The sequence below is a fragment of the Ciconia boyciana genome, chromosome 1 (genome assembly GCF_034638445.1).
Source record: "Ciconia boyciana chromosome 1, ASM3463844v1, whole genome shotgun sequence".
In the NCBI taxonomy this organism is placed as follows: domain Eukaryota; kingdom Metazoa; phylum Chordata; class Aves; order Ciconiiformes; family Ciconiidae; genus Ciconia; species Ciconia boyciana.
In genome coordinates this window covers 1,754,482-1,779,974 of record NC_132934.1, presented here as the reverse complement: position 1 = coordinate 1,779,974, position 25,493 = coordinate 1,754,482, and the positions used below count along the sequence as shown (strand labels likewise).

General features: G+C 49.0%; 1 protein-coding gene across 1 annotated transcript; it reads right to left on the bottom strand.

The window, feature by feature from the left end:
• Positions 1-999: 999 nt before the first annotated feature.
• Positions 1,000-25,493, bottom strand: STRIP2 (striatin interacting protein 2). Its single transcript, XM_072862823.1, has 21 exons — positions 25,341-25,493; positions 23,925-23,994; positions 22,843-22,917; positions 22,605-22,739; positions 22,288-22,408; positions 21,761-21,829; positions 21,542-21,648; positions 21,297-21,424; positions 20,765-20,950; positions 19,304-19,527; positions 17,932-17,997; positions 17,191-17,254; positions 16,022-16,093; positions 15,643-15,717; positions 14,312-14,409; positions 13,647-13,773; positions 11,451-11,551; positions 9,321-9,387; positions 5,763-5,867; positions 5,164-5,368; positions 1,000-2,970 (listed from the first exon to the last, which is right to left on the bottom strand). Exons 1-21 carry the CDS (start codon positions 25,491-25,493, stop codon positions 2,720-2,722), a joined length of 2,499 nt encoding a protein of 832 aa, XP_072718924.1. The 3' UTR covers positions 1,000-2,719.

The following is a 25,493-nucleotide window of genomic DNA, read 5'->3' as shown; positions in this document are numbered from 1 at the left end:
TTGGATGCATTGATAGTACTTCCTTTACATGCACACTTAGTTGTTGGGGAATTAGATTGTTTTCTAAATCACTCTAAAACAGAGAATAGTGGAGGAATCATAAAGCAAGGTGTGTAATGTGGTTAACCAGAAAAAAACCCACTCCAGACTGTTTCAGACTGTTCACCATGTGAAGGAAGGAAAAAAAGAAACCAACAGTGCTGGAGAGGTGTCCCTGTCAGGATACGTGATACCACACAGAGGTACAGCTGAATTCCCTGGACCCTGGCCTGAGGGGGAAACTGCACATTTGGTAGGAAAATATGAGATGAAACATCACAGAGAAAATCCTGAACTTTCCAGCTAGTCCTGGGCTCTGGACCCTAGTACAGGCTGAAAATAAATAGTAGTATTTATACTGCATTTCTGCTACTTAAATATTTAACAGACCCTTTAGATGTCTGCCATCTCTAGTTGGGGTTTGTTAATTTATTTGTGTTTATTTAATCTTTAGTTTATGTACTACCAGTAGGCTCTAGGGAACACAGGGAAATGCTAGGTGCCATTTTTCAGAAAGAGCTAAAGTACAGATGCTGAAATGACTTGTCCGGAGCTGCAGAACTCTCCCAGTTCTGGGATCCCTAAAGACAGCACCATGCTTCCATTATAGATTTTATGTCTGTTTTTCATGCCTTACTGCTTGGAGAGGCTTTATTTATTTTTAAATAACTTTTTACTTTTTAACAAGCACAAACACTGTGAAGACATCTACAGCCCATGTTTTTCTTTTTTTGATTTCTATAGCTACATCAGAATAGAACATCCAAAGTATGTCAAACAGAAGGGCTTTCCTCAGCAGAGAGAGAGTGGAGATGGGCAGGGGTCAGAGGTGAGTTTATGGGTGGTTTGTGGGGGATGTTTTTGTCCTTTAAGAGGAACACAGCAAAGGAAGCATTTAAACTAAGGTGCAGGAAGAAAAAAGCTTCAGTAAATGTGTGCGCTTTAAAAGTTGCTCTGGTTTATTTTGAACAAAAAGATATTTAAAAAGGTGAGCGGGTTTACTAATGCTATTTCTTTGAAAAACGCCTTTTACAAACCACATTAAGGAAACATTCTCAGTTTAATTCCACAGCAATAAGCACAAATCCTGTCATAACAAATACTTCCGGTTTTATCACTTGTGTGCTTGATATATTGATAACAGTATGTCCTAAGTGCTTGCCTGCACTATACATTTTCACATGCTGCTTTGACAAAAGCCGAACTCCTGGTTTTGTGGCCAGGGGGAGGTTAGATCCATGATTCCCTGTGCTGGACTGATAAAGTTTTGTAGAGAAAGATTATAGTTTGCAGGCTCTGCCGTAATACTTAAGAAAGTACCGTGAAGCCCAGCCTGCCTTTTCAGTGCAGCCCTCAGGCAGGGCCACTGGCCGAGGAGAAGAGGCTGTCAGCCTGCACAGTACCAAGGGCTGAGATTCGTTCAGCGGGTCAGCCCACAGCTCCAACCAGACACAAGGGTTTCCAGCCTGCCTTCAGCTGCCATCCTCATGCAACGCAGCTTTACCCAAGCGTTGTGTTTGCATGGACCTTATAGAAAGTTTACAGCTCAATATGCTATTCATTGTGAAAGCTAAGGACCACAGTGTCTGCTTTTTTCCTCATATAGTGGCAGTAAATTGTTACCCAAAGCACTTTTCCTCCCCACTTTAAGACTTGGCACAAACATTCCTCCAAGTAACCAAAAATCTGTGTAAAAATTAGGTTATTTAATGTGGCGTTTACTGTCTCCTCCAAGGTTAGAAGGGCTAAAGAGCAATGAAGAAAGCTATCTGGAAACCTAACGTTGCAGTAATTATCCTTCAAAAACAATCAGGTGGAGAGAAATGTGGCAATTAACCTCCTCTACATCGCTAAACACTGCACAGCTTACCAATCATTTTACTCTAATACAAATGGTAAGTGAACGGAGTGGTGGAGGAAAGTGGAGCGGTGAAAAGGTAATGGATTATTATCCTTGCTGAACAATGCAAAAATTGTCAGTTGTGGAAGCAAGCCTCTGTAAGTCGGGTTGTGTAATCCCAGCAGCAGCAATGCCAGCCCAGGGACAAGAGGTAATGTCGTCTCCTTTGGCCAAGTCAACCTCTCGCCTCTGATTGAGACTGTGACAGACAGTGACACGTATTTCTTATTTTCAGCTTCATTAGGGAAGCAGGGCAGCTTGTTCATGGCAGTAGGGTGTTTGAAGCACATTATCAGACAGCCATAACTGAATAAATGAAAACAAATTAGGCACAGCTTGGGGCATTTGGGAGAGACGAAAGCCTTTCACAGTTGAGCTACTCTTACAACAAACTTACATGCGTAAACCAAGCTAGGAGGCAGACCTAGACTCTTGAGCTCTTGTACACTGGTGTCAATCTGCAGTAAAGACCAGATAAGCTCACTCTTGACACTGCCACTAGCATGACACTAGAACCTGGTCTGTGGCCTCTGTGCAGGTCCATTGATACTGTATGGTCTCCAAGAAGTTACAGGAAAGGGATGACCTCCAAAAAGATGGCAGTGGCATACTCAGGAGTGTCTGGGTAGATACAAAGAGGCTTGGTCTCTTTGGAAAGACTGTAATTTTTTTCCAGCTGTGCTTAAGAACACCCAGGTCCAAAAGAATCTTCCTTTCCTCAGCCTGTAGCACCTTGAGTCCTTATTGAGGTGGGACTGGGGGCAGGTGAAGGTCTTGCTCTCACTGGTAGTGCAGCAGCTCCTCCCAGCGAATGGGCTGGGAAAACACCTCCCGCTCCAGCCAGAGTTCGTAGGAATAGTGGAAGTCCTCAGGGAGCTCCAGCTGCTGTCCCAGCACGCTCTGCAGGCAGTTGTCCACTGGTGCAAACTCTGAGTCTTGAGGTTTGTCGTACCTCCGGCTGTTGAAGGCTTCGATGTTGGCTCTCAGGGTACATTCTTCAGCCTGGAAATCCCATGGTCTGGCATCGATATCTACATTGAAGAAGAAAAAAGACCAGAGTATTGTGGAAAAAAATAACTCTGATAAGGTTTGGGCAAAAGAAAGGATGAAGATTTTTACAGCAACCATGGGCCTGAACTGACCAGAGTATTAGCCAGTCAGTTATTCCTAATTATTATTCGTAATCAATTTCCGTTATGTATACATTTTCATTTAAGGTATTTAAATGAAATATGTTAAAATAACTTGTAAATTAAGCAGAGTCAGAAAACTTCCTATAGAAATGCCATTATTTCTGCTCTGTAGTGTGCTTAAAGGACTCTCTCTAATTACCAAGCTCCTGCTTTTTTCAGAAAGGCCCCAGCACTTTTACTGAAAATCTCCACAGATGTCTGAAGCAAAGATCAAGATTTAATGCATCTAGCTAAAAACTGGTGAGCTTCTTATGAGCTACTGAAAACAAAGATTTTTCTTTTTAAATTTGGACAAATTTAACTATGAATTATGTGAAAAATCTAATAATTGGCTGTAATAACCATGATATTTTAAACATGTAATATTATGTAAACATGTAACATGAAAAAAAAATAGTATTTTGAAAGTTGGTCTTTATGAGCTCTAAATCTATATGAAGTAGTCATTTCCTCCATAAAGGTCCAGTAAATTCATTGGCAAAGCTCAGCAGCGCTCAAGGGAGGGAAAGGTCTGAGCTGAGTATCAACCCAGATATACAAAGATAAAAATAAACATTCCAGGAAAAACCCATCCAGATCATGTCTCTGAAAGCCAAGTGCTTCCCTAGCAAACTGTCCAGGTCAAGATGTAGTCTCTGCTGAGTAGTGAATTGTGCAATCGAGTGTTGCATTATGTTGCTGATTAACTCTTTTGGGGAAGTGGGGGACACACACCAATTTATCCTTTGCATCTGTCTTAAAAAAAAATTGCATTATTCTCACTCTTGCCATGTAAATTCAGTTGTTACGGCAAACCCTTGCTCCCAGGCAGGTGATGTAGGTAGCCTTCTTCTCCTGCTGTTTTGGAGCATGTAGTACTCAAGCTATTTAAGCCACCCAAGGCAGGCAGTATCCCATAGCTGTATCCTGTTAGTGGCATAAAGAAATGCTTTATGCCACTAATGCTCTCTGCTGCCGTATTCAATCCCACAGGGAACAATCAGCATGCTGAGAAAGGCAGCCACAGGATAGAAATCCCCGTGAAAGAAAGGGAGTCCCCAGTCTTCCAGCCTTCCTGCTCTTTGTTTTTTGGGGGAACTCCACTAGCCCTAAAGTGAAATTAAAAATAGCGAGTCTACTTTTTGGTTCTTCTGAATTAGTGTCATAGTGATACCATGACTATCAAAAGCATAACAAGTCTTCAAAAAATAGATTATATCTTTTACAGTTGAAGTTGAACACCCTAACATAATTATGATGCCTTTCTCCCTTTTAAAAAAGTTAAGATGTTAGGCTTTTACTTCTTGCCCTGTTTTCTTTTGAACAGGAATGCTACCCAATTTTTGTACTTAATCCTCATTAAGAAGATACATGCAGAAAATTTAGGACCATGTTAATGAGGCAAAAAGATATTTTAATACTTTCTCTTCTTGCCCTAAGCTTGGGTCAGTTGTTGCAGCAACTGTGTGTTCTTACAAGGGAATAATTGTGGTCTTATGCATCCCATGGATTAATATGTGAGGAACATCAGAAACTTCATGACATCCCTCAAAAAATACAGATTTAGACTACATGAGAGCCGTTTAAACAGACCAGCACATCTAGTCTGTGCTTCAGTTTAAGGAGTCAGAGTATCCATACTGCTGGGTTGTAACCGCTGTTGTTTCTCAGGTGTGAGCTGCAGACCTGTCGGTCAGATTTTCACTCCGTGGCCATCCTAAGGACGCAGATTTGGTGTGGATACCAGGACAGCTTAATGGCTCGATGGTGAAAATGATTTGGGAATGCAAAAGTGCAGGCCTGGGCTAGGTAGAAACTCTTATCTTGGAGACCCGAGCTGACCATGTCCTATCCTGATCTGATTATTCCCACCTTTCCTCATGCAATCAGTTTGTTCCCTCCTGATGGTGCTGAACAGAGCCTTAAAGCTTCTGAAAAAATCCCCAATACTGACCCAAACAAGTTTATGGGATCCTAACAAAACATGTCAAACCCCCTGCGTGCCAATTTCAACTGCGCACGCAGAGAGGATGCTTCCCTGGCACTACTCACCATTGCCGTAAGCCCAATCATCATTCATGCGGTGCCGCACCTTCTGGTAGATGGCAGACATGGTTTTCATGTTGCTCTTTCTCCACTGGCGCCCCAGGTATTTGGTCTGGATTTTCAACAGTTTGAGGACGTACAGCTGCATCATGGCCTGCTTCACCTTCAGAGCTCGTTTCAGTATTGGGGCCGACTTAAAGACTACCAGCATCTGCCAAGGAATCAACACAAATTAATGCAACGTGTTCGAGAGAGCAACACAAGTACTGTCTGCACAGCTTTGGGCGCTAACACCTGGGCCACGTACGGTGCAAACCCCAAGCAGGTAGAACAGCAGTGTTCAACATAACCAACACTTGCTGCAGGGGGCTTGAGGGTCATAGAAATAAGTATTATTTGCAGAAGAAAAAGTATTTCTGCATGTAAGGCTCAATCTGTGAAAGAAAAATGGGTGGCTTATGAAGCAGCAGAAGCCTCAGCACTGCCAGGAGAAACTCTCAGCAGGAAGGCTGGGCTGAAGCTGCGCAGTGTAGAGCTGGGGACACGCTCGAGGTGCAATGCTGGCAGCCCATGGCAGGTCTTAGGGAGACGGGACATCACCTTACCATTGTCCTTGAGTGTTTCCACTTGGTCAGCTTGTTGAGGATCCTCAGCAAGTTAATGCAGGAGAATAAATTTCTCCAGCAGAACTGGTTGTTGTCTCCGGCTTCCTGCAAAGCAGAGAAGGAAAAGCGTAACCCTAACGGCAGCATTCAACAGCACCGCCACAGAGATATCCTTGTGCCGAAAGTCTTTATTTTTACTATCTGCACAAGTCTTATGTCCGATGGAGAGTGAGCAGTGGAGCTACCTCCTCGCCTGGGTTGTCATCATGCTGCTTAGAAACCACCAGATTCTGGAGAAAAATGTTCTGAAAGACTCAGATGTAATCAGCGTTTTAATTTGCGTTTAGGTTTAGAATAAGAGCTAAGATAAATCACATTATTCCATCATGGGAAATATATATTGTGGTAGATTTGTATTCGTTGTTTACAGTCAGAGAGCAAATTACAGCCTAGTGATCACCACTGCTTAGAAAACAGTTTTCGTTAATCATATAAATTAATTCATAAATTACCACATGCTTAGAGGACCTATTACAGACAAATAAAAGGAAATCACATAACAACACAGGATGACAAACAGCAGCATTTTTATCAGGAGGACGAGACTTCTCTGTAACAAAGATCCCCTCCACCTTACGTGCAGCTGATATATTATTTTAAATATTAGCTAAATGCAAGCACCCCCAGCTCCAGCTTGCGTAAATATTGCCCGCGGCACATTTGAGCAGTAATTCCACCACTACAGTAACTTGCTTTATGTTTGAACAGCACTGAGCACAGCAGAAGTGTCCCACAAATAACCTATTCGGGGATGAGAGCAGAAACAAGTGCTGCTTAATTTATAAGTCACTTACAGCAAGCTACAGCCTTAACAACTCATGGCAAAAACTGCAGCCTGGTGCATGATCCAGGTTCTGAGCATCCTTGGGAGGAGTTTGGGGATGACCCCTGGAAGCCCCTTCTGTCAGAGTGTCTAATCCTGCTTTGAAACTAGATTTACCCAAGAAAATCCTGCCAGCATAATACCTTTGCTCTTAAAAGCAAGCACCAAACCTATCATTTCAGTAAGCTGGTAAAATGCTATTGTACGTATAATTTTTAGAGGCCAGCCAACGAGAAAGTGCTTCTGACTTATTTTATTTAATTCTGGGATTTGGTAAAAGCCACTCTGAGCAAATGCACTTTTCTGCCAGTAGAGGCTATGGCTGTGCTGGAGGCTCCTGCGAATGCAGCGGAGCTTGCATAGCAGAGCGCAGAGGCGGGATGTCACCGAGGTGTCACTGAGGCACTGCGGATGCTGTGTGCAGCTCTGGGGGTACCAGCTCAGGAGCAGTGCCCGTGCAGTTTCATATCGGTGCCTAGTCCTAATCTGCTCCCTCTGCACCAAGTAGTTTTTCCAAAGAGACCCCAGTAGAGTAAGCTAATGCCCATTTCATAGGCAGCTGGATTTATTTTTGCCACCAATCTGATGTTGTCTCTATAGCTTCAAGTAAGTGAGAGTCTTTCCATCAGATTTAGGGAAGGAGGGAACAGACTAAACAGACTTTAATCCCCCTTTTACCCCCATCTCCTGTTACCCTCCCCATGGCACCATGACATGGTGCAGCAGGGTCCTCTGCAGCCCCCTCCCAAAACACAGGGAGCTGGAGGGGCACGACAGCCCCACAACAGGAGAGGGGAGATGGGAACCAGCAAGGAATCAAAGAGCCTGTCCCACAGCAGGATGGGTGAAGGCCCCGCTACCTCGCCGGGACTGCAGCCACTCCTGATTTACACTGTGTGGGGACAGCAGTTACCCCACTGCCAAAGGGTCCCTCTTCTGGAGACAGCAGTGCTGAACTCATCCTGGTTTTCCATGGAAATAAACCAAACACACATTCTCCTGCGGTCAACCCACTGAAAGCATAATCATCTGTTATATCTGCTAAGAAATGTGTTACGGCTGGGATGTTAAAATCAGTGCATTGGAGTATTGAAAAAAAGCTAAAACAACACATAAAATGTTGGCTGAAGAAACATAAATATGTGCAAAAACGTATGCCTCTGAAGTACCAGGGCATGTTTAATTCCTATTAAATCCTTACATTCATGGGTATCCTCCCAAACATGAACACACATGGTAAAATTCAAGTTGGTTTCTGCATATTTTCTAATTAAATTAGTCTCCCGTGAGGCTAACATCCGTGTCTGCTGGAAGAAAGCGATGAGGCACTGTCATTTAATGCAACAGCTCCCAAACTGGGGAGCAGACCCTACGGGGAAAGGGTAACTGGGAATATTTTCCCTTAAAAAAGTTCAGTCTTCTACAGCCATAAAGCTTAACGTGAGTGTAAGGATTAGCAGGAGCCATCGGAGCGCTCAGCGACATGTCGCTAGATGTCCCCATCGGGCCAGGATACGGTCGGTGGGAGCCTGGCAGGGCTGGACGGGCACTGAGCCTGGCCAGGACACCCAGCCTTCAGCAAGTAGCCCATGGACCAGCACGAAACGGGACTGATCCCGTTGATAAGGAGGGAGGCGACGTCCAGGAGCTGTCACCCCGAGCAGACACCCAAAAGGAGGCAAGAAGCGCTGGTGGAAAGGCACGTGGGACAGCGGCGGAGGACCGAGCCAGCACGCCGGCCACGCGTGATGATCCCACACCCACCTGCACACGCTCCACAGCAGATTTTTTAATATAAATTTGATCTGGCATAATCAACTCACGGTAGGAATTTGCATCGCAGCAGCACATCAGAAATGCCGTGGCTACAGAGGCAATAAAACCAGTTTTGCTGTCCCAGCTGACCACAGCTTTGGAGGGATTCGTGAGCAACTTTGGCTCATAGAAACTAGGGAAAATCTTTCACTTTATTTTAGTGATTTTAACCTTTATAAAGCTAAGGAAAATTACATAAGCTTAAGATTTTAGCAGCCAGGCAACATGAGATCACCCCTGCCCGGTTTTGGTCAGGCTCCTTAATGATTCCTGCATCATTTAGGGTCTCCCTTCCCTCTGATCCGTCTCCCTGTTAACCGCAAAGCTTGTCCCTGCTCTGCACCCTGTCCGAGTCCAACCTACTCTGCATTTGAATTATTGCAGTTATGAACCTGCAGCATTAATGTCTCATCTATACTCCGTATATTCACACAGCCCATTGCTCTGGCCAGTCTCCATAATACTTAGGCTCCTCTCCATAGGGAATTTGGTTCATTCCTTAATCTACTGGCATCTTACGAAACGCAAGTGCTCAGAGCAATTTAAACCTGGGAGGCAATGGCCTCTGGGCAAATCCTTTCTAAAAGCAGGCTCTCTTGCTTGGAGAAGCGAAAGGGAAAACTCTAAACCCAACTATTTTTATATGCACACCAGCAGTGCCTCCTTCCCACCTCCCCATAGCTGATAGTGAGTCAGAATAGCGATGAGAGGAATTTTCAAATCTGGAGGGGAAGAAAAAGTCTAATTTTGGAAAGGTTGGAGGTACAGAAAAAGAAGACAGAAAAAAGAAAACAAAAATCCTTCCTCACCCTCCTGCATACAGCAATACTAGTTACAAGGACCCTTTCTGTGCTGCTTACCAGGCTTTCTGCAGTGAGCTCGGGCAAATCATAGACTGTACAATGCGGATAATCCAAGACAGAGATGCTGTGGAAGACAGGAAAGAAGGGACTTGTTACGAACCACGTAAATGTGAAAGCAACTTTTTAAGATGATCTACGTGATTATGCCCAGCAATCTGTAACGTCTTCCTTCTCTGTGCCTGGGGTTTGAATTGCAATGGCAGCACTGCCTTATGCAGCAAGTACTTTGGATGGCTAGCAATCCCGTCTCCAACGAGCCACGTTGGGCACGTGAACCAGCCCGCAGCCAGTGCCGTGTGGATGTGCCTCCCTCTTGCACTTCCGACTGCACAGACTGCATCCAAATGGGCTCCCAGCCTCACCGCTGCCTCGCGCCTCAGCTTAATGGAGCACGTCGATTCCTCTTGGCTCTGAAGCGCATCCTGAGTGCATTAATAAGGACTCGAAGGATTTGGATCCATTAAGACATGACAGATCAGTTATTCATATGCATATTTTAAAAAAGGAAAAAAAAAATCAAAACAGATCTTAGGTTAAAATGGAGACATCTGATTACCAGCAAGAAAATTCACAATGAAGGCATCAGGAAAAGTATATATATATATATATATATATATATATATATATATATATAAAATGTATGTGTACACACACACACACACACACACTGATGCTATCCATGCCCTGAGATGTGCACCAATCTAAAATGAAGCATGCACTATCACACAGCTTCAGTTCTTGTGTTCCCTCTTGTTTGCTATTTTTTGTTTTCAAATTCAGCTGCTGAGCAACAAGCTGACTTGTAACGATCAATCCAGGATGAGACCCAAGGTCGGGAGATCCCCTAAAACAGGCTTCATTTAAAGCGCTTGGCCCAGGAAGGGCCTGTCTGACCACAAGGACAGATGCTCCTTGCTGGCTCCTACCCATCATAACCCTCAAACTGGAAGTGCCGTGCAGATACAAGCAAGAGAGCTCAGAGGGAGCCAGCTCAGGACCAGGAGACCCACAGCTCATTTGCCGCAAGTTGTCATTGTACCGGCATCACTTCTGATATTTCGCATTGCAGCATCACTGGACTCAGGTCCATACATCTGAACATGACAGAATCCCACAGTCCTTTCTGCAGGGCAGTGCCTGACGTTGTTCGCTACTATCTGACAAACCGGTACTCTGGGCTGGGCAGAACAGCTAAACCTCCCTGGATCTGAGCATCCACCTGCAAACCCCACCTCATTTCACAGGACCGTATCCTGCCTGTGAAACTTCCATCAGAAAGCAGAGGAGGGAGCTAAGTGCTCCTGGGCTACATTTTCTCCTCACCTATGTGCCTTTAAAGCACAGGGCCAAAAGTGGAAATGTTTATCGGCAAGAGAATTAATATATTACTGTCTATTTTTCCATGCGTGCCTTCTCACACATACACAACCATACCACACAGGAGACAGACCAGCTTACACATGTGGCTCAAGAGCAACAAAAAGAGCATCAAAAAGCAACAAAAAGGATCTTTTCATCGTTCCAACAGCAACATCCCCTGCGGCGCTCCCCTCCGAATGGGGAAATCCTACTCAGTCCTACTGAGTTGTGAAAGAGTTGCGCTCTTTCAGTTCTTAACACTGACTTGTGGTAGTCCAGCCAGTCCCTGTACAGACTCAAAACAGGGCTAGTGTCTTTCTCAAATCAGAATTAGAAGGCAGTGACAACTATGCAAAACCTGAAGAAGTCAGGAAAGCTGAATTATAGCTCCAAAAAGTGCAAAAGACCTAGAAGACTCTACCCCATCTAACCTTTTTCAAGCTGTGGCCCACAGATGCCCGGTGGCACTGAACTGCTTTCCAGGAGTCCATATAGATGAAAACAAGCCTACTGTCAGCAAGGGAGACAGGTCTACATGTATTTTAGTAGTCCAGTGAGAGACTGGAAACCCCCCATGCAGTTCTCCTCATTAAGCAGAAGGGATTTGCTCCCCTGCCACGTATTCCTGTAGTGGAGAGCATACTGCCCCAAAGCCATGCTAGGGACCAGAGGTCACTTGGCCCCACCACATATTCATGTGTTAGGGTTCCTCATGCACAAAGCCTCCCTGCTCCATCGTCTCTCTCTCTTCCCCAGAAGTGGCTGTACCTGTTTTTGGCAGTGATATAAGACATGATGTTTTGGTTGAAGAACTTCAGGATCAGCGGGATGCAGTTGGCAAACACCAAATGTTGGGACACGTACTCAAACTGAGGAAGAGAAGTGAAATGGGTCAATGTTAGCTGGAACAACCAGGAGCATCACCTGGGAATGGAAACCCATTTCCAGCCGAAAGCAAAGCAGTCTTGATGGTTTGCTCTAGACACCTCACAGACTATCTTTCCCTTGCAGAAGTCTGCTGTATAAGGCTTGCATCATATACAGCAACTCTCACCAGCTGGAAAACTCTATTTGCCATAGAGTGGACACACAAACTTTATGGCAGTAGTTTAAGAATAGCTGCACCTAATGACTGCAGTGTAGCTTTTCAAGATAAAAATCTGTGACAGAACAGTATATGGGGAAAAGGGAAGGAGGAGATGTAGCTATTACATGAGAAAATACAATAATTCCTATTGCTGTCACACACTAACCCCAGTCCCTTTTCAAATTTCAACTGAAAAATGTACCCTTACCTTCATACATGCTTTTAATTTCTCTCCCCCTCTAAACATTAAATGGTCTGGGTATGTATGGCTGCATAATGCCACAAACCTCTACTGTCCTCTAAAGAGACAGACAGAAATAGCAGCAATATCCTATCCCATCCCATCCTATACTATCCTACCCATGCCTCTCACTAACCTGCAATCAACATCCCAAATTTGAGAGTGAAGAAACAGTTTGTTCCTACACGTCTCATCTCAGCCTGGTACAAGCTGTCAACACTCGGTACGCCACCGATGACACACCGCCACCGTTATTTGCGAGTGAGTAATCGGCAGTCCCCACTAGCCAGGATCTGAGATGCTCTCACTGCTTTGCAATGCAGCTGCCCGCAACTAGTACGTTACGTAGGATCAGACCGAAGATAATGCTAACTTGCTGAACTGAAATAATTTGATGGTGTTTCTCTCTTGGCATAAGAAACACCAAATCTCCACAGAACCGAGACAAAAAACGCCATGATCTGTGTTGGTGTGCAGGCCTGTGCAGTTGCTGCCTCACTGATGCGGCAGCTGGTGAGCACAGGGTGACTCCCAGTAGAGCCTGGACCAGCCACGCTCTCCGCTAGCCTCCACTGCCTCCATCGATGCTGGAAGCATCAGCTCAGCCTCTGCAGCGGTTTTTGGGGTGGTCCTCGAGACCAGCTTTGGCACTGAAAGAAATTATGATGGCTTACCCAAAATCAGACACAAAAGCAGAATCGGGGGGAAACCCCACAGCTTTCTCCAGTCTTAGCACCAGACGGCAAGGATCCTCCTACCACGGAGGAAGAAATGAGAGGAGCCGTTTTGGGGGTGAAGCAAGAAAAATTAGTGAAGGGACATGGGGGGACCCAGAACAAATGTAGGATTGTAAAAATGTGGGGTTTTGTTTCATTTTACCCAATCCAATATATGGATTTATATTTATCCTCAGATAAATATCAGTGGGCTTCATAACACAGATGGATTTGTACCATGCTGAAACCTTTAAAAGAAAAAAAATTAGAAAACACTAATTGTTTGACTTGCAGAATGGGTGGAGAACTGGGCCCGGGCCACAGCTCAAATCAGTCCTCGGCCTTTTTTTAATCAAGGAAACCCCTCATGTGGGTGTAGTTCGATTGGTGCCATGCAGATGAAACAAAACCCAGATTGCATCTAGGACCCAGACCTCCAGGCTCTGTTGAAACTGGAGCCCCAAGAACTTGATCCTGCTGAGGGACAGAGGACCAGATTAGTTGACCTCGTGAGGTCCTACCCAGCACTATTTCTGGTCATTGGAGATGAGACAGAGCAAAAGAGGGTCTTGTCTAACCCCCATCCCCTTCCCCCTTCTGCCAGGGAGGCTCGTGCTCATGGTATCTCCTAAATTTTAACCTGATCAGCCACAGTATGAATTTTTCCAGAAATCTGAAAACTCCTTCCACGTGAGTGGAAACAATCCTGTCAAAACACAGAGATATACTGCAGGCAGGTTATCCCTGCCTGAGTAACCCTATACAAACCCTGGCCTGGGGCTAGGGTTCACCGCTACAGAAAAGCGATCTGCAGCTCCTCATGGAAACCCTTCCCAGAGAGGTCTTTTAGGAGAGGGTCTATCAGGACACACCAGCTCCAAGACCAGCTTGGCAATGGCTGACCCCTTCTCTATGCTCACCTGGTAGATATGGTTCAGCTTGAAGTGCTTGAGGAGGAGCAGTAGCAAAGCCGAGATACTCTTCACAATGATCTCTTTGTGTCTGTTCACGTCAATACCCAGTTTCATGCTCTGAAGAACGGTGATGCTGGGTTGGAGGGAAAGAAGGCAACAGCACAGTGGGTATGGGAGCAAGAAGGACTAAGCGACTGTTGAATTCTTATTCTTCCGGACAGGCTCTACAGAAACGGAGACCTTCACTTCCCTCTGGGACTCCCATTTCCATCACCTCCTGTCTGGTGACACCAAGTACATTAAAAAAGGGAAAAAAAAAGCTGATTGCTCTCTGCAGCAATCCTGGGGGAGCAGTATGAAGGACACCTACCATATGCTCACCTATCTTTATGATCTGTGTCAATTAGTATGATTTTATGATTTGTGTCGCTTAGCTAGCAGAGCACAGTGGCTGCCAACTGCACTCAAATTGTTACACTCCTGAAAAACTGGCATTCACATCCTTGGCTTTCACCCCTCTGCCCTGGCAGCAACAGTAGCTTGCACCTATCTAAAGAGACATCCCCAAATCTGGAGCTCTCAAACCTATCGGCAAACCACAACTCTCCTGCTCAGTCCAAGACTTTGGGGCAAAGCTGGGATGGCTGGTGGCAACCTCCTCAAGGACTTACGGCATCTCTTCAGGCAACACGTCTGCCAGGATGTTGATGGAGTCGGTCTTGGCTTTAGAGGTGGGCGCTGCAGCAAGGAGGATCTTCAGCAAAGCTATCTGCAGGGGAGGACAGGCATGGAGGGATGCTCCCAGGAAGGGGCATTCCTTCCTTCTTCACTTGCTGAAACTGGACAACTTCAAGCCAACTCTATGGGGTCTCACCAGCCCAAGCTCCACTCACTGTGAGCAACTGAGTATGCCAAAGCTCAGCTTCTCCTCCTGGACAGACAGGCCAAGTGTGGGGAGCACGGCAGCTCTGTTTTAGCCTTAACTGAAGGCATCACGAGCACCTGACTCTAGTAGTATGGATAAAATAATGCAAGGGACACCTGGAGCTTAATGCGTTTAAATCGGTGTTTCTCTCCCTTCAGACAGAGTGCATGTGACCCAATTAGCATCTTAGAATCACAGAATCACAGAATGGTTTGAGTTGGAAGGGATCTTAAAGATCATCTAGTTCCAAGCCCCTGTCATGGGCAGGGACACCGTCCACTAGATCAGGTTGCTCAAAGCCTCATCCAGCCTGGCAATGTAGCTGAATTTCAGGACATGCATTGTATTCCTCTGGGAATCTCTTAGAGCCATGGGAAGGCTGCAAGGGATGTCCCTGTAAGGAAGGTCATAACCTACAGACTCTCCACAGTTCGAATAGCTGTTGAGAGCACAGCCAGGTTGGCAGAGACCTGAAGGCATTACCACCTTGTTTGCTGAGCCACGTAAAGCACGATGATGGTTTAGTTTGGTTCCTGGCCCAGAAAGCCATCACACACGGAGATCAGCGTGATATCATAATGGAAAGTTAATCTCGGCAAGAAGGACAAAGGCTCAAGGGACCAGTGAAGTCCGTAGGTTGCTCCTTGAAGTCAGAAGTGAACATGCCTGCATCAGCGTGCAACAACTTGTTGGTAAATACTACAGCTCACGCAGGACAAGAGATGACACGGGGCCATCCACGACTGGTTCCCCTCAGTGTCCGGAGGGCAGGAACCAGTTTTGAGCTCCCACCAATGTGGAGGACTTTGTTCCTTGTTCCCAATCCTCCGCACACATCTATTGTCCAACCACTGACCTGTCTCCAACCATTTGACTGGGTATCTACACCCCTTGATCCTCTGAATCCCTCCTCTTGGACTGTACTTTCCACCCAACTCTGCTCTGGATTCCCACCAAAATCTCGCCATTCAAGTCCTGAACACGCCCCAGCAGCCCCGTGCTGAGCTCTGCAGCTCACAGATTGGCACCATTCCCCACTCAAAACCTCTTATTCACTTTGAAGAAACATGAGCTTACCATATACTGGGGGAGATTGTACAACATTGCTCGATACAAGATCTCACAAGGGGTTTCTTGGACTTCCTCTTCCCCCTAGCACAGAGAAACATTAGAAACAAGGGAAAATTAAGTATTTCCAGTCCATGCACTTAAGACATGTCAGTCACCTCCATAAAACTCAGCTTGAGGACTTAATGATGGACATAGCTGCATGCTGACTGCAGGAAGCTCCAGGCCTTTCTCCACTGCTACATTTGATCAAGATATGGACTTCTAGAAAAAAAGAGCATCTAAGGTGTTGTTCTAAGGATCACGGAGAACGTATGGATTTCTATAACACCTTGGAAACCAAATCTTCCATACATCTATCTAGTGATGGGGAGCAGCAACTTCTTACCAGAGACATGGGGCACTTCTCCAGCTCCTCCTCGTTCTTGATCTGGATGTCTGAGATGGAAACGTACTTGTGCTGGCAAAATACACAGAGGCAGAGCAGTATCACAACTGAAGGATGAAACACATGCAGCGATGACAACATTTGCTGATTTCAGTAATATCTGAGTTAGGTGTATAGGTCACAGCAGATACATGGAGAACTCATCTTTGTGTGGGACATCCCTCTGTCCCTGAGGCCCCTCACATATCATGCCTTTGATTACTTCTACCTACTCCCTCTAGGATCTCTCTGTAAGTACATGGAGAGGGACAATCGCCTCCAAAAGGCAATCCAGACCTTAGCTAGGGTCAGTTGACCTCTGGAGGTGTCTTACTCCACATGGAGCACTGCAGGAGCCAAGGCTGGCCATGTTTCCCCCTGGGAATAGCACAGGTCTGGGCATGTATGGCCAAACCCAACTCTGGAAGTCTGTCACCTTCAAAGCACAACGTGGCAAACGTTCACCAGGATGCAGCAATGTTACACCTCGGATATAGGGAACGTCCAAGTGCTGGACAGTCTCCTTGGAATTGCAGTGAGGACTCAGTTTTCCATTTTTTTTGCCCCAATTCCTGCAAGAAGCTCCAGAAGCTTTTCCTGTGACAACTAACAAGAGGGGACCCTCTTACTCCCTCCAGTAACTGTGTTTCAGCCAGAGGTTAGACATGAGGATCTCATGCTGCATGTGGTGGATATCCAGCCCCTCTCAAGCTGTTCAGACTTTGACTGGATTCATCAGATTGACTTTCCAAGGCAGAGAGAGTGAGAGCTCAGACTGAATGCATTGCTGTACATCAGCTGAAGAAGAGCGGAAGACTAAATTCACGTGAAACATTTACTGTGAACTGAGAGCATACATCTGAGGAACTTGAAACTCGTTATAAGTGCTGTATCACAAAGTTTATGTGTATGAGACTTGATGCCCTGCAATCCCCCTGTGGCCCTGGTGATCTTGGCCAATGATTTCCCCACTTCCATGAGATCCCCACGGGTCTGGTCCCACTTCAGAGCATCTGCTGAGTGCCAGGGCGCAAAAAAAGCAAGGGATGAGGTTAGACAAGCTGACTGCCGCTCAGCAAGGCTTTCTGGGCTGCTTCATCCAACTGCCGCACATGGAACCACCATCTTACCTGCTTCAGTGTCTTCACGCTTTCATGGATGGGCCGTGGTAGCCCTATCAGGGTTTCAGTGTCTCTGTGGGGCATGAAAGAAGGTAAGTGTGAGGCTGGGAAGAAGATTTGGGTTTAACACTTCCATGTCATACAAGGTAAAAGAGAGAGCATGTAGTCTACTGAACCTACTGAACGCATCCCAGATGGGTCAGGAATTGGGAGAGGTGTTGGTGTGAGCTGCCCACCCTCCCATCTCCTCCCCAGCAAAGCCTGCACAAGAGAGGGCTGACGTCGGGGTAAAGAACTGGGGTGAAATCAGGTCTCTGTGTGGAGCCAGCTTGAGCCCAGCACTGCACCTAAAAAAAATATACCGTGCTGGGCTTGTGCCAGGATGACTCTGTACCCGCAGCTTGATTTATTCACAAACTGGGCAATTTGCTGTGGATACCAGATTGTCCCAACTCCCTCCTGCATCAAACCAGTCTCTGGCTTGGGCCAGGGGTCACTTATTCTGGGCTACGTCTTATTTTTAATAGAAAGAGGTCCTTGGAGATCAGCATCTCCAAGAACATGTTTTTATAACGCCGAGTGCACTGCTGCAGCCCCAGTGAAATCCAGCGCTGCGCTGCATTGTCCTGAGCATGCCTTGGGCTGGTTGAGTTGAGAAAACCTAAGCTCTGTGGACACCTCCCACCAATTAAATTGCACTGATGGGAGCTATGAGACAGACTTTGTTGGACCTACACACATAACACTCACTGTCCCAGTGTGAATCCAATGAATTTATTCCTGCTTGCTTCCAGGAAATGCTCGATGTCTTTCTGTCTGATGGAGCAGCAGAGAAACAAAAACAAGGAGAAGGTTGAAAAATAGACATATACCAGATCACAGCCTACATTGCTCAGAAAGGACAGCAGTGTGGGACCAGCAAGAACCTTTGAGCTTTCTAGGATTGATTTCAAGAGGTCTTAATAGCAGTGGGCTAGAGCCACCATTGCTCTCGTTGGTTGGGAGCAACGTGAACCAAAACCATTTGTATTTGCTGTGCAACTCCATGGGAGTGTGGAAATAAATGGAGAGGAGTTCTCTACGACCAGCACCTTTTTATCCACCTTCTGTGCTCCTAGCACATGCATCTTCAAGTAGCATCTGCTCACTTTGAGCGAACAAATGTTGTCTCCACAGTCTGGCAGAGCATGTGCTGCTCCAAGAGAGCAAGCTGACATCTTGTCCACCTTGGGCATCTTTCATGAGAACTGGTCAGGGTCTCAGCACTACAAGTAGGACATGAACCGTGAGCCAAGGTTCTCACAGGCAGAAAGAAACCCAGCTGGATTTCCAGGCACCAGCCAAGAAAAACAACGGTAATTTGATTTCGAAGCTGAGAGCATTAAGTTACGTGGAGTACCACAGCACCACGTGTGTGGAGACCCACGTGGGAAACCAGTTCTTGCTGTGTCCCTGTAAGGAGTGCTCTGGATAGACAAACAACCTTGTAACTGCTCCCACATCAAAAAGATGTATCTGCTCCTGTGTTTTAAAGATACTGGATTAAACCCAGGCTTTGAATCAACAGCAAAAAACCTCACATGGATTAGAGGGAAAGGGGCAGAGGTTTTCACCTTTTCCTAACACTCCCCCATATCACGTGTAGCAGAACTGGTCTCAGGAAGGGAAGGCACCAACTTCTTTATCCTCAGATGTTTTTCTCCAATTTTTACCTTAGAGCAAGGCCACTCAAGGCTTCATCTGGCAACACAAGAGTCCCACTCAACTAGCAAGAGGCAATGTCATTAACCAGTTCCCAAGATGATTAGTCTAGAACCTTGCCCTACCGAGATCCATTGGTGCCACTTGGGAAAGCTGACCCTGCTCCCACAGTGCTCCAGCACAAGCCTCCTTCCCAGTACAACCTGGGTTGTCCAAAATGGGATTTCTACTTATTGGCCAAGCTTGGCCACACTTGGTTTGTAAAACCTGGGGAAGAGCTCAGCTAAACCCAGTCCAGAAAGGACCAAGCAAGACAACTTGCCAGAGACCAACAAACTTGCCACAGACTGATGTTCAGCCTGCGATGAACTCCAGGACAGGTAGGACTGGGGAGGATGCCAATGACACCAGATGGTTTTACCTGACTTTAGGGGCCCAGGGGAGCCCTTTGGGGAATGACACCCTTTCGATAGGCGGGCGCTGAGCAGGCATCGCGGGGATAATCGCATCCCGCTCCATCAGGTCCAGTTCCCCCTCGATCCCACTGTCCACGTCATCGTTCTCCTCTTCGTCGACTCCTGCTTCGTCATTTTTGAAGGGGTCTCTCTCGTTGTAGATATCCAAACTGTCCTGCTTAACCAGAGGCTGCAGCAGAAGGGGAAGAAGAAATTCAAGTCACTCCGCAGATTTTATTTCCCTCCCAGCTGCTGGCACCAGACCTCTCCATCCTGGAAGGATCAAACTCCCACATGTTCCTCAGGTGAGGACTTCCCTCCTAGCTGTTGCCACCAAAGCCTGGACAAGGAGTAACCCCCTCTGTACCTCTAACCTTGCTGCTCTAGGAGGTGTGACCTCATTTTCCATCTTAACTTTTGGAGCCACCATCCAACATCTCTCCCCTAGCAAAAGAGGCATTTTCATCCTCGAACCATAACACAGCAACTCCAAAAGTGGAGCTAAAAAAAGACACACTTGCTGTGAGCAGTTTGCTCCTTGGTGCTTATCAGCCCTTTGCCATAGGGTCAGGATGTCCTCTCACTTCCTCCGGATCAAATGCATCGTGGAGCTGATCTGCCGCAACTGAAACTGGTGGATGAAAAGCTGGACATGAGCCGGCAATGTGCACTCGCAGCCCAGAAAGCCAACCATATCCTGGCTGCATCAAAAGAAGTGTGACCAGCAGGTCGAGGGAGGTGATTCTGCCCCTCTACTCCGCTCTGGTGAGACCCCACCTGCAGTACTGCCTCCAGCTCTGGAGCCCTCAGCACAGGAAAGACATGGACCTGTTGGAGCGGGTCCAGAGGAGGCCACAAAAATGGTCAGAGGGCTGGAACACCTCTCCTACGAGGACAGGCTGAGAGAGCTGGGGTTGTTCAGCCTGGAGAAGAGAAGGCTCCGGGGAGACCTTACTGTGGCCTTTCAAGGGCTTATAAGAAAGATGGGGAGGGATTTTTTTAGTAGGGCCTGTAGCAATAGGACATGGGGTAATGGTTTTAAACTAAAAGAGGGGACATTCAGACTAGATATAAGGAAGAATTTTTTTTACAGTCAGGGTGGTAAAACACTGGAGCAGGTTGCCCAGAGAGGTGGTAGATGCCCCATCCCTGGAAACATCCAAGGTCAGGTTGGCCGGGGCTCTGAGCAACCTGATCCAGGTGAAGATGTCCCTGCTCATGGCAGGGGGGTTGGACTAGATGACCTTTAAAGGTCCCTTCCAACCCAAACCATTCTATGATTCTGTGAAACTGGAAAACACAGGAGCACTTGGGGGGGGGGGGAAGGGAAACACGGTCCCGAGCATAGGCTGGCTCCTTGAACGGATGATGGTCCCCATTGGAAAAGCATCCTGGGCCGTGCACCAGGAGGATGTGCCTGCTCTTACCCTCCGGCTGCGGTGACCACGCTTCTGCTGCTGCTGCTCCATGAGCTCAATGGAGTAGGTGGGAGGCGAAGCGGCACGCATGCTGCGCATCACCTGGATGCTGTCCTCCGGCAAGGGTGGCAGCCCCAGCTCCTCCCGCTTCCTCACCTTCATCGCCTGCAGGGCTTCAAATCCACCCAGCGTGAACTAGGGACCAACAAGAGAAGTGAGAAAGTGGGGAGCAGACATCCCACCTGGACTGCATGGCTCTTCTGGGCTTCCAGGGGAGCAGCAGTTTGAGGCCATGAAACTGGAGAGTTGAGGATGAAGGCACCATGTGACTGGTTTGTTCTCCAGACTTCTCCCCACCCCACATCCTCTGCATGGCTCAGCCCACCCTCACCCCAGAAGAAACTGTTTGCCTTGTGTCAGCTTTTTATGCTGTCCTAAATAACCTCGTTATGGTTGGATTGAGTAGTGGGGAACATCCAGGCTGCATCAGCACTATTCACAAAATGACTGATTTCTGGAAAAAGGAAGGGTTTTCACTCACCAGAAGCACCTTCCAGAGCAGGAGCAGAACCTTCTTCATGGGGAAGTGTGGAGCATGGCCACTGCAGAACTTGGTCACCATTGTGAAGAGCAGAAGAGCAAATGGCTCTTCAGTGTGCACGGGGAAACCTGGTGGAGAGAGGGACCAGGAGCAGATTCAGAGCAGATCCCCTATCCCTGACATCTCCCCACCAGTCCAGCATGGCGAAGGGACCTCGTTAGGGCACAATGAACTTTGTGGCTCACTCAGCTCCATCCTGAAGGTCTCCCGGCAGGTCTTCCACTCGGGGGGATCCGCCTCCTGCTCCACACGGATGTTCTCCACCATCAGGTACATGACACTGAGCAGCACCCTACCAGGACAGCACGGCAGGCAGGTGATGCTGCCGCCAGAGGCCACTTTGTCCCCAGCAGCTGTCCCACAGCCTCCACCCCACGTGCTAGTGGGGGGCTGAGAGGGGGTACCTGAGCTCCGTGCTGTCAGCCAGCGAGATGGCCGGCTTCCTCAGGGCGCTGCTGCAGGCCTGGCTGTTGCTGCAGGGAAGGGGACGAGCTCAGCACCAGCCACTGGGCACGGGCTGCTCCTCACCCCAACCCCCAGCCTACGCCTGCAGCGGTGGAAACACCACAGTGGGGGACGTGCCGTGGCTGCGGCACCTCCCTGGTCGTCAGTGAGGAGGAAGAGGAAGGAGAAAGAAGAGGGTGAGAAGGATGGGGAGAAAGAATATGAAGAAGAGGAGGGTGAGGAGGATGGGGAGAAAGAATATGAAAAGGAGGAGGGTGAGGAGGATCGGGAGAAAGAAGATGAAAAGGAGGAGGGTGAGGAGGATGGGGAGAAAGAAGATGAAGAAGAGGAGGATGGAAGAAGAGGGCAAGGAGGATGGGGAGAAAGAAGATGAAGAAGAGGAGGGTGAGGAGGATGAGGAGAAAGAATAAGATGAAGAAGAGGACAAGGAGGGTGAGGAGGGCGAGGTCAGTGCAGGTCCTCTCACTCAATCTCCATGTTGAGGAGCTCCAGGAAGGCGGTGAAGGTTCCCAGCCGGTACAGGAGGAAGCTGTTGTGCCGAGACCAGTGCAGGACATCGCCTTCGTTATCGCAGTCTCCGAAGACGCCTGGAGAGGCCCAAAGGGAGGCACTGGTTAGGGGGGAGCTGCCTTTGGACCCCTGGAGCACACAGGACCATCCTGGGAAGGAGCTTCGCTGCACCGACGTGGCACAACCCCAAGAGAAGGCTTCTCTCAAGCCCCCAGGCCAAAGCCAGGCAGTGGATACATGGCTGCATCCAGACACAGGGGATGTGGTCCTTACCCTGTGCCAGGTAGAGGATGGCCCGTGCTACTTTGAGCCGCTTGTCCCTGTTGACCACCTCCAGCCCATCCAGCAGGCGCATGACATAGGCCTTCTGCTGAGCCCCATCCAGCTCCAGCCACCTCCTCCCCTGCACTGGAAAGGGGACATGACAACCAGCCAGGCGCCTCCCTGGGGGTCCCGCTCTCGCCCAGGGGGGCTGCCCCGAGCCCTGGGGTGCTGAGCCCAGAGCTGGTACCTTGAGCGTGAAAATCCTCCTCGAAGCATCTCCTGTTGGTGCTGAGCTCGGGCTCCTCGGTGTAGCTGTACAGCTCTGATGGAGAAAGGGGTCAGCAGAGACCCGGAGGATTTTCACCCTCCTCCTCATTGCCAAATTCCTTGTGGGACTCTGAAGCATCCCTGTGCACCCGAGGAGACACAGGGCAGAGACCTAAACTTATCCCTGAGCTCTTCTGCAGCTCCAAGGGGCATCTTGGAGCCACCCAATGCTACCAAATTCATCATTTTCGTCCCCATGTCTGGGCTGGGCTGTTCCCATGCTCCTGCCCACAGCAATGGTGCTCGAGCTGCCTTTGCAATTTCATAGGGGTTTTTTGGGGGGGAATTTTCTGTCCCAGTTAAGCCGGTTTGCAAAGGGAGGGACCGTAGGCGCACCCGGGCAAGACCTGCACTGATTTGACGCCCAGCAGCTCGGATATTTTGGGACCTGCAAGTAGGGGATGGACTTAGAGGGACACGATGTTGTGCCTGTTCCTATATAATTCCTATAGGTCCTACGATGCTGAGCAGCACCATGGGGGACTGAAACGGTTCTGCCAGGGAGGAGGAAGGATCCCTCGAAGGAAAAAAATATGCTTTAGCCAGGCCAGCTCGTGCAGTTGAGACACACAGCTAAAAATAGCCTCTTTGCTGGTCGAGATACGCTCGGGACCCTGAGGGTTACGGGGCAGAAGCAGCCGGAGTCGGAAGATACGAGCCAAGGACTCGATCCATCGTGACACCCGCGATAAAGGGTGACACTTTCCAGCCTGGGCTGTGCCACCGGGCATGCCGCCCGTCCTCCCACCCCTGCACGCCTGTCATCGTGTCCCAGATAATTTGGAGTGTGGGGTAATCCCCGTGCCCCCACGCGTCCCTTTTGCTCATCCCCGGGGAGCGAGTGGCTCTCTATTAATAAATCCCTCTTGCTCTATTACCGCAAGGATGATACCACTGGATATCCATCCCCCATCCTGCTCGCCCGACTCCCTGAGGGATTTTTTTTTTCCCTCCCTGGCAGGCACCTATTAATAGCAACGCAGCACCCAAACGCCGCTTCACCTGCTAACTCAGCGCCGTGGCCGTCAGCATCCCCGTACTCGAACTCCAGGTTGGGGCAATCCACTGAGCCCTGTGGAGAGCGGGTTGGAGTTAGGACCCAAAGCGCCGGTGAATATTTGATGCATTTCAGAGCCCCACATATGCTTAAAAACAAAGTCTGAGGCTGGTTTGAAGCAAAGGTGCCTGGGAGCATGCAAACCCCTCTGTGCTCTGTCCTTAGCATCCCAGATCTGACAGCTTTTGGGGCCAGGCTTTGCCCTTTTGAAGCCCGTAGGGTTGTGGATCTCTTCCCCTCCTCCCCTGTGGATGAGGAACTGGAGCATGAAACTTCGCCGGAGGATTACGGCAACGCAGGGAGCGGGCGGCCGCAGCCAAACGACCCAACACCGGCATCGCCGCTGTGCCCCGGGGAGGGAACACATGAATGGATAATCAACTAAATTAACATAATTTCTCATTCTGAGTCCCAGCATCTCTTCTCGGCAGCCGGGCTGGAACCGATGTGCATCGTCACGATTAATATTGATGGCCCCGGAGGATGCGCGGCTCCGGGCTGAGCTCGACTTGCTCCGAAACGCTGGTTTCTCGCCCAATTTTTGCAGCCAAGCCGGTGGGGCAGTTCGGGGAGCTAAAGCCGACGAGGAATTCGGCGAGGCGCGTGCAGCGCTAATCCGCTTTGTGAGGCCGAGCCAGAGGAGAAAAGCAAACCCCAAATTCACAGGCAGGGCTTGGGGGCCATGACTCGGGCACTGTTCCCCCAGGGAGGAGGGACCCTTTTTGGGTCAGCCATCCCCAGGGAGCCCCTCAACCTGCAGCTCCTTGGCAGGGAAGCGAGGTCTTCCCGTCCTCTGCTCACGGGGGTCCCTTGGTGGCTTTACGGTGGCAGGGAACATCAGCCCTGGGCCAGATCCTGGTGACCTGAGCCCACTCCTGCTTTTCCAGCCTGGCACCCATGAAGCCGGACGGGGCACAGCAGCGGCAGCGACATGGCTTGGGGAGGGTTTAGTGGTTATGGAATTTGGGCAAGAGGGGTGAAGGGTGGCAGAGGGGACTGTGGCCCCCAGACCCTGGTGAGTGGGGGGATAAGTGGGTGCCTGGAGGGTGTGGGGGAGCCCAGGGCCCAGCTGGGACCCCAAAAGCCAGCTGTCAGCTCTGGGAGTGGGGCGGAGGGGTGCCAGTGCCGGGGGCAGCCTCTCTGAGGACCTCCACTCCGGAGTGGGCACCCCTCACCCCCGCAGGACCCCACAAACCCCCAGGCCGGGGAGGCACCCCGGGGGACCCCCCCCAAGCCCAGATCGGGCACCCTCCAACCGCGGCCGCGCAGGACCCCCCCACCCCATCTGGGGTCGCCCCCCCGCCCCCGAGCAGCGGCCAGAAGGAGCCCGGGGGGGGTGGCACTGCCCCCCGCGCCCTTACCTCGGACTCTTTCCGCTGGCTCCTGAAGAGCTCCCGGCTCTTGGGCTGGGGTTGAGGCTGCGGCGGGGGCTGGGGCTGGGGCTGGGGCTGGGCCGGCCGAGCCCTGCCCGGGGCCGGGGCCGGGGCCGGGGCCGCGCCGCCCGCCGCCTCCAT

Excerpts from the sequence above, each read along its gene's own strand:
- STRIP2 (XM_072862823.1), bottom strand. The coding sequence starts at position 25,493 with ATGGAGGCGGCGGGCGGCGCGGCCCCGGCCCCGGCCCCGGCCCCGGGC. Across the intron at positions 9,388-11,450 it reads TATATCACTGCCAAAAACAG|CATCTCTGTCTTGGATTATC; the intron begins GTACAGCCACTT and ends TGTCTTCCACAG. Across the intron at positions 5,369-5,762 it reads GGAAACACTCAAGGACAATG|ATGCTGGTAGTCTTTAAGTC; the intron begins GTAAGGTGATGT and ends ATTCCTTGGCAG.